Source organism: Fukomys damarensis, unplaced genomic scaffold, assembly GCF_012274545.1.
Source record: "Fukomys damarensis isolate Sample0158 unplaced genomic scaffold, DMR_v1.0_HiC HiC_scaffold_39, whole genome shotgun sequence".
Lineage (NCBI taxonomy): Eukaryota > Metazoa > Chordata > Mammalia > Rodentia > Bathyergidae > Fukomys > Fukomys damarensis.
This window is the reverse complement of record NW_022900951.1, coordinates 58,074,994-58,082,813: the sequence shown is the minus strand read 5'-3', so window position 1 is coordinate 58,082,813 and position 7,820 is coordinate 58,074,994. Positions and strand designations below refer to the sequence as shown.

General features: G+C 37.4%; 1 protein-coding gene across 1 annotated transcript in view; it reads right to left on the bottom strand.

Moving 5' to 3' along the window:
• Window positions 1–970: 970 nt before the first annotated feature.
• The window catches only part of LOC104866900 (testis-specific protein TSX), a 30,976-nt gene continuing 24,126 nt past the window's right edge, over window positions 971–7,820 (bottom strand). Inside the window, exons 6-7 of the mRNA XM_010631145.2 lie at window positions 3,396–3,454; window positions 971–1,127 (exon numbers count right to left, since the gene is read on the bottom strand). Coding sequence (XP_010629447.1) covers window positions 1,096–1,127; window positions 3,396–3,454 — 91 coding nt within the window. The 3' untranslated portion in view covers window positions 971–1,095. The remainder of the gene's footprint in view (window positions 1,128–3,395; window positions 3,455–7,820) is intronic.

The following is a 7,820-nucleotide window of genomic DNA, read 5'->3' as shown; positions in this document are numbered from 1 at the left end:
ATCCAAAAATGGGCATCCGAAATGAACAGACATTTCTCATACAAAGAAGTGAAAGCAGCAAGAAAATATATGAAAAAATGTTCCACATCACTGGTCATTCGAGAGATGCAGATGAAAACAACACTGAGATTCCACCTCACCCCACAAAGAATGGCTGCTATCAAGAAATCACACAATAACAAATGTTGGCGGGGTTGTGGGGAGAAAGGAACCCTCCTCCATTGTTGGTGGGAGTGCAGACTAGTGCAACCACTATGGAAATCAATATGGAGATACCTCAAAGAGCTTGGACTGGAGGTTCCATTTGACCCAGCCATCCCTCTGTTGGGTATCTTTCCAAGAGAACTAAAAGAATCATATCACAGAGAAGTATGTGCACCCATGTTTATAGCGGCACAGTTTGTAATAGCTAAATCTTGGAAACAACCTATTTGCCCATCCGTTGGAAACTGGATAAAGAAGATGTGGTTTTTCTATAAAATGGAATATTACTCAGCCATAAAGAGCGAGAGAATAGATTCATTCATAGGAAAATGGATACATATTGAAGATATACTCCTAAGTGAAATAAATAAGTCCCACATGTGTAAATACCGAATAGTTTCCCTGGTGTGAATATTCTGCAACAATGCATAAGATTCTAATAAGATTACTGACATTTAGAAATGGGAGGAAAGGAGCTAAAGATGTAGGGAAGGTGTGATACGTAGGGGAAGAACAAAAAGGGAAAAGAAAAAAATGTGAGAGAATGAAAAGACGAAAATAAAGTGTTTGTAGATGGGGAGGGGAGGAGGGGGTGAAGGGAGGGCAGAGGTAAGGGGAAAAAAATGAGAATCAAGACTTGCCATGTAAAGGTACATGATCCCAACAATGAATGTAACTGTACTGTATCCCTAAATGTACCAATAAACTCAATAAAAAAAAAATAAGCAAGTATCCTTCTTTCAAGGTATTTTTTTTATTTTCTGCCCAGAATTTAACACAATAGCTTGACATTATAGATGCTTCTATTTGGAATAATGATTACCACTTCACTTGTTGGTTTTTTCATTTCCTCTGCAGGTGACATTAAGTGCCTTTTGAAACAGATTTACTTCATTTCACATTTAGTTTCATCTCAGCAATACCTGTATGAGTGAAAAAAATAGAAACTCATCTCTTATTCCCTCTCTACCAAGGAGAAGGTGATCAGTTTATTTCATCACTGCTTTCAGTGTCTTACATATCTCATCTACTTGATAAACATTTTTCAACTGAAAAAGGACAATGTGAAATAGGAAGAAAAGGGCTAAAGGTGTACGGGAAGTGGGAAGGGTAGGGGAAGGAAATAAGGGAAAAGAAAAAAATGAGAAAATGGAAATAAAGTATTTGTAAATAGGGAAGGAAGGAGGAGGTGTGGGGAGGGAAGGGGTATGGGGAAAAATGAGAACCGAGACCTGTCATGCAAAGGTACAAGATCCCAATGATGAGTGTAACTGTACTGTATACATAAAATGTATCAATAAACTCAATGAGAGAAAAAAAGAAGCACAGTATTTTATTAAATGTGTTCTTGTGCTTCTGCCATAAGCTACTGAGGTAAAATGCAGTTTGAATTAGGTTTTAAAATTTATTCATTCTCCTCAGCACTTAAGTTGTACAGTTTTTTTGTTGTTGTTTTTGTTTTTGTTTTTGTTTTTGTACCAGGGATTGAACTCAGGAGCTCCCACTTAAGAGTCAGGTGGTGGAACCACTGAGCTAAATTCCTGGCTCCTCAGCACTTAAGAAGAGCACTTTTATTTGGATTTAATAAACTTTTACTATAGTAGATGTGCAAGTATTTTTTACTGAACAAAAATCTTCCTGACTGTAAGCCAGGTTTTATTAAGTAAATACTTTAAAAATCTAGTTTTCATTTTAATATCCTCTTGAACCTTATAAGTTTAATAAAAGTAGAATGTTTAAAGAACTAAAGAGCAAACCCTAAGCCTTTTTAATAAGTCTTCTGACTTTAATAATACCAATAAAAAGTAGGGGTTCCTGGATCTATGAAAAGTGTGTAGATTATATATTGAATGAATTTTGCCATTTTTTTTGTTGGTGTTGTTGTCGTTGTTTTATCTGCATGGCAAGTCAATGGTTTTCCTGGACTACCCCTAATTAATTAATCCTTTCACCTAGTTAGTACTCTCTCCCAGTTTCCAATACAGTACGTTTCTCATTCCTATTTAGTTCCTTCTTAATATGGCCTTTACTCTTTTGGGTCTGTAGGAGAAACTTAAACTGGTTTTTATTTTCTGTGAGTAGCAAGAACTTTTGAGTATCACATCAAAACTTCTATTTTGTACTGGACAACTAGTCAGCCATCCCATGAGTAATACTCAGCTGAGCAGATCTTCATGGGGATGTGCACAGCTCTACCCTTTATGACTGGAAAGCCATTCTGACACATATCTGGGGTTTGAAGCTTTCTAAAGAAACTTTGTTTATGAATATCACTGAAGATGGGCAGATGAGAGAGAATGTGTTTTTCCCTGTGAGTCTAGTATTGTGGGTGGGATAAAGGGTCTTTATGGGTTGATATAAGGCATGTATGCTATTAAATGCTGCTCTATACATGACAATCTGGTTTTCAAAATACTTATTTTTCATGAAAAATAACATGGGTATAAGTTTTCTGACTGGTATATTTTCTTTAATTAATCCAGAGGCCCACCAGGAGCAACAGAAGTCCATAGAAGCTGGCAAGTCAAATAATATGGTAGTATAAGGGTGGGAACAATGTATTTTGCCCCTACATTTTAAACTACCTACCACAGCACTGTCCAATAGAAGCGACTCAATTATTACTCATTGTCTCTGGCCTTACTCCTTTATGGCCTAGAGTACTGAGGCTTGCTTCACATCAGAGGGGGTGATTTTTGAGAAAGGGAAGTAATGGGGACCACTTTGGTTTCCTTGAACCCCAAATCTCTATTTCCACACATCGATTATTCTTCAGGAAAATATGTGGCCATGCATGACTGCCTCTTGGGTGAAAATTTTCATATAAAGGTAATGCTAAGGGTTGGTAGAAGAGGGGTTAGGAGTCTATGAAATTTAGAGAGGGGGCCACGTACTTTTTGAATCTAGTCTAGAAGGGAGAAGAAAAAAGCAAGTATATCCTTAAGCTCTAAGGGTCATTAACCAATCAGCTTTTTAATGAATGACTTAATGACAAAATCTTTTCTTTTCAAAATTCTGAGGAGCAAGGCCACCACATCCTTCAGGCTTACAGCGATATCAACTCTTCTGTTTCTGAGGAACGTATTATAAGTGAGCATGTCAACTAGGAGTTTCAAATACCCCAGGAAATTTTCAGTTTACAAGGATGCAACATATGACTTAAATAACAGTATAAACAAGAAGCAAGGTACCTGATGTAGATGTTTTCAGGTCTTTGTTTACTTGTGCATTTGGATTTGTGAGCTCCTCCCTAGGACACAGAGACCAATTATAATTGTTAGTAAATAAGCTGACATTACAATTTAGAATCACTGAAAGTATATATTCATAAAAATATTCATAAAATATGACCATTTCATATTGGAAAGCAGGAGAATAACTGAGAATTCTGATATTAAGTGTTTTTTTTTGTACCAGAGATCAAACTTGGGTCCTTGTGCTTACAGGGCAGACAGCAGAACCACTGAGCTAAATCCCCAGCCCCTTAAGTTTATTTTTTATTAAAAATTTTTATTAGTATAGTACATAATATTTACGTTCCTTATGGGAATATATGAATGTTACAACAGGATACATTTCAATTAAAAGAGTTAGGGGAAGATGTGAAATTTAAAATTTTCACTGTAAGGATAAAGGAAACATATGAATAAAAGGAAAAAGATCAAGGAATTGGAGGATTTTCCAGATAATCTTTCATGAGGGCTATATTTTTTTACAACTTGGAAACAAATCATTAAACTTTCTAAGCCAAAGTAAAATCTGAGTGAAATCAGGCCACTTGACCTGGCAGGAAGTGGGCTATTTTCTCATAATTTTGGTAAGTAAAAATATATTTTTCCAAGAAGCCTTTAAAAATACTCATTTATAATCCATAAAGATGTTTCTAGGATATTTTCAAATTATATGCTGGTTTATGAAGGGTGTTTGTTGACATGTATTCAAATATAACAGTCTCCACCATTCTCTTCCAAAGAACTATGGGATGAATAGGTCCAAATGAGCAATATCTAGGTGGATAAATTTAAGAAATTACAAAATATAAGATATAATTATAAGGTAAGAAGTTGTAATCTAAAAACCACATTCTTACTAAAGCTAGAGGTGCTACACATAGACATCCTTAAAGATGAATACCAGATTTGACCAGTCTCCAGTTGATGGGCAAGTGGGCTGTTTCCAAGTTTTAGCTATTACCAACTGTGCTGCTGTAAACATGGGTGAGCAATATGATGGGTGTCTTAGTTACTTTTCTCATTGCTGAGGGAAAACACCCAACACACAAGTTAAAGAAGGAAAGTTTTATTTAGCTCACAGTTTGTAAATGTTTCAGACCATAGTCATCTGGTTCTACAGCACAGTGGCAGGGCAGAAGGGCATTGCAGTGGAGAAACAGTCCATGGCACAGTAGGGCAGGCAGAAAGCAGCAAAGTAGTGAAGTAGCAGCAACTAGCAGCAGCAACAGAAGCACCAGCAAGCGGCAGGGTCAAACCCTCTCCATTTTATCCCTTCTAGTCTACCAACCATTTGTGTGGTGCTACCCACACCCAGGGTGGGTCTTTCCATCATCCATACCCAGAACTATAGGTAGTTAAACCAATTATTAGAATAATTTAGTAATCATGCACCCTTAATCCTACGATTGCACAATTTAATCTCAGCATCACACACCCTAGAATCAGCCACCTGTGAAAATCCCTACCTATGAACACATTAGAATTTTGGAGTACATCTAGACACAAGCCATAACATTCAGCCTCTGACTTTCAAAAATCTCATGCATATCCCTTTATGTAGATGGAAGTTAGTCCATCACTAAGAGTGGCCAAAGTCCTAACAGATTCAGAGTTGCTGAAAATTGCAAGTCCAAATTCTCCTCTGAGATTTAAGGCAAACTCTTAGCTGCAAGCCCCCATACAAATGAAAAAAAAGTTGAAACCCAACATACACTGGCACAAGATAAACATTCTCATTTCAAATAGGGCAATAGAAATGAATGGAATGAAAGTAAGTTCAAAATCCAGCAGGGAAAACATTGTCACGTATTTCCATGTCCAGCGTCTGAGGCAGGCTATGGCACAATGGATGTGAACGCCAAAGGGCTTGGTTGCTTCTGCTCCTATGGCACTGCAGGTGGTTGCATCTCACATGGCTTCCTTCTCTCTTGGGCTGGCTTTGCTTACTCCTTGCAGCTTTCCTAAGACAATCCATATTCCTGGCTTCTCCAACCATCAGGGTCTCCACTGCACCCATGGCTTCACACTCACAGCTTCATACATGGCCCTCTCAAGGGCACATTGCCTGGACTCCCAGGTCTTCTGAAGTCTGGGTGGAAGCTTTGCTGACTCCACAACTCATGCACCTAAAACCAGCACTTGGATGATGCCAAGGTGTGCTGCCGACTGGAGAAGTAGCCAGGCTTCCTACTTTCTTGGCTAGAGGGATCAAAGTGTCTGAATTGCTGAGCACTAAGAACCAAATCCTGAAGAAAATCTTCTCTAGGCCACTGCCATCCAGAAACTTGGTGCTCTAGGGCTTTCTTCTCAAAATCTTTCAAGTTTGATATTTTGAGGGTTCTTCTGACGTCCTCAGGCTCTTTTCTATTGTACTGTTCTCGTTCAGCAACCAAATTCTCCGTTTCTCCATCCTTGCAGTCTGTGACTTTACCAGAGCTTCCTTTCTGGACAAACTCACATTTTAAATCATTCTTCTGGGCTCTTTGCTCTCAATTCTCAACATAAATCTGACTAAAGGCCCCATTGTAGTCATGCCACTGCTTCAACATTAGACTGCTTTGAAATTTCTTCTAAAACATTAGTCTTCCATTTTACATTTGTCTCAAGCAAGGTCTCTGGATAAGTGCAAAATGCAAATAAACTTTCTCCCAAAGCATAACATACATCATCTGTATTCCAGCAGCCAGTACAGTCTTTGTACCTAACTGAAAACACTTGAGCCTGGTTTTTGATGAATGCATTTCTATCAGCATTCTGGTCTTCTGAGCTCAGATCAGATTCTCCATATCATATACAATTCAAAGCATTTCAGGGCTACTTCTTTAGCTGGCACTTCAAAATCTTTCGAAACTCTTTCCATAAGCTACTTTCAAAGGGTCCTAAACCACAGGGTCAAGTACAATCACAGCAATAACTCCACTTCCCTGGTACCAAAATTTGTCTTTTGTATGTTGGAAGTGTTTAACTTTCCTTTCATTTGTATAGAGGCTCACAGCAAAGAGTTTGCCTTAAATCTCAGAAAAGACTTTATACTTGTACTTTCCAGCAATGTTGAAGCTGTTAGGACTTTTGGCAACCCTTAGAGACGACTAAATGCCTTTTGTATAAAGCATTGTGCATGAGTATTTGGAGGGGCAGGAGTGGAAGTATCTTGATGTCCACTTAAATTCTCATTTAATCATATGTGGGATTTTGGAGGTGGCTGGATCTAGGGTGTGTGATACTGGGATTAAGGGTATGAGTGCCCCACCCTGGGTGTGAATACTACCCACCCTATGGGCAGATAGCATGGGTGGAATATAAGGGACAGAATGAAGGGTGCTGCTAGTCTTCTACTACCTCCTACCCACTCTTCAATGCCCCTCTGCCATACTACCCTGCCTTAAATCTAGCTGATTATGGGCTGAAACTCCTACAAAGTGTGAGCCAAAATAAACCATTCTTTAACATTAGGTGTTGGGTATTTTGTCTCAGGAATGAGAAAAGTAACTAAGACAATGGGATAATCCTATGGGAAAATGCAAAATTACAATGAAGAAAAATCTTTGAAATAGATTTTAATATGGTTCTTTTATGTCAACTCCACCATTTAGTTGTAGTTTTCCAAGTAGGCTACTAAGTTCTCTTTCAAATACATATTTTTAAAAAATGGCTTCTCTGTCTATGTACAAAAATGTGGAATAATTCCACAATTTTGTGGATTTGTTAATTATGTTTATCCACTCCAGAGGCTACTTTTATTTTCTTTAAGCCCTGCTCTATGAATGGAAATTTTATTTTGGTTCACGAGGTACTATTTGACTACCAGAGTTTTTATTTTCATACTCAGTGTTTGCCACAGAATCACTAAAATTTTGGCAAATGCTTTGAGTTAATTAAAACAATAGGCATTATTTGGAGAGTATTCTCAGCTTAAAAATTTTCTCATGATGCAGAGCAGATTTTCCAGTCATTAAAACTTCCATCTCAAGATTCCCTTTCCCTCTACTAGTCTCAAAATTAGATATAGTATTTGCCCTGGACTTTTTTTATTGTGCTAAGAGCACAACATATCAATCTTTTAAATGAATTTAAAATATACATTATTGTTGACTATAGCCAAAATCCTTAAGAGACAATCTCTAGGTTTATTCATTTTACTTTACTTGAAATTTATGCCTATTAATTGCTAATTTCTACTTCACTGAATCTTAAGCTATAGTCTTCTTTTTATTAGTGTCTGTTAGTAATACAGAATAGTGAGGTCCATTTTAAAAAGTTTCACATGCATATGACATATGTTGATGATTTTCCATCCTATTATCCCTCTCTCCCTTCCCCACCCCTTTGATCCCCCATCTATAGAAGTCTGTTGTTTTTCTTTTTTTTTTTTTTTTTTTTTTT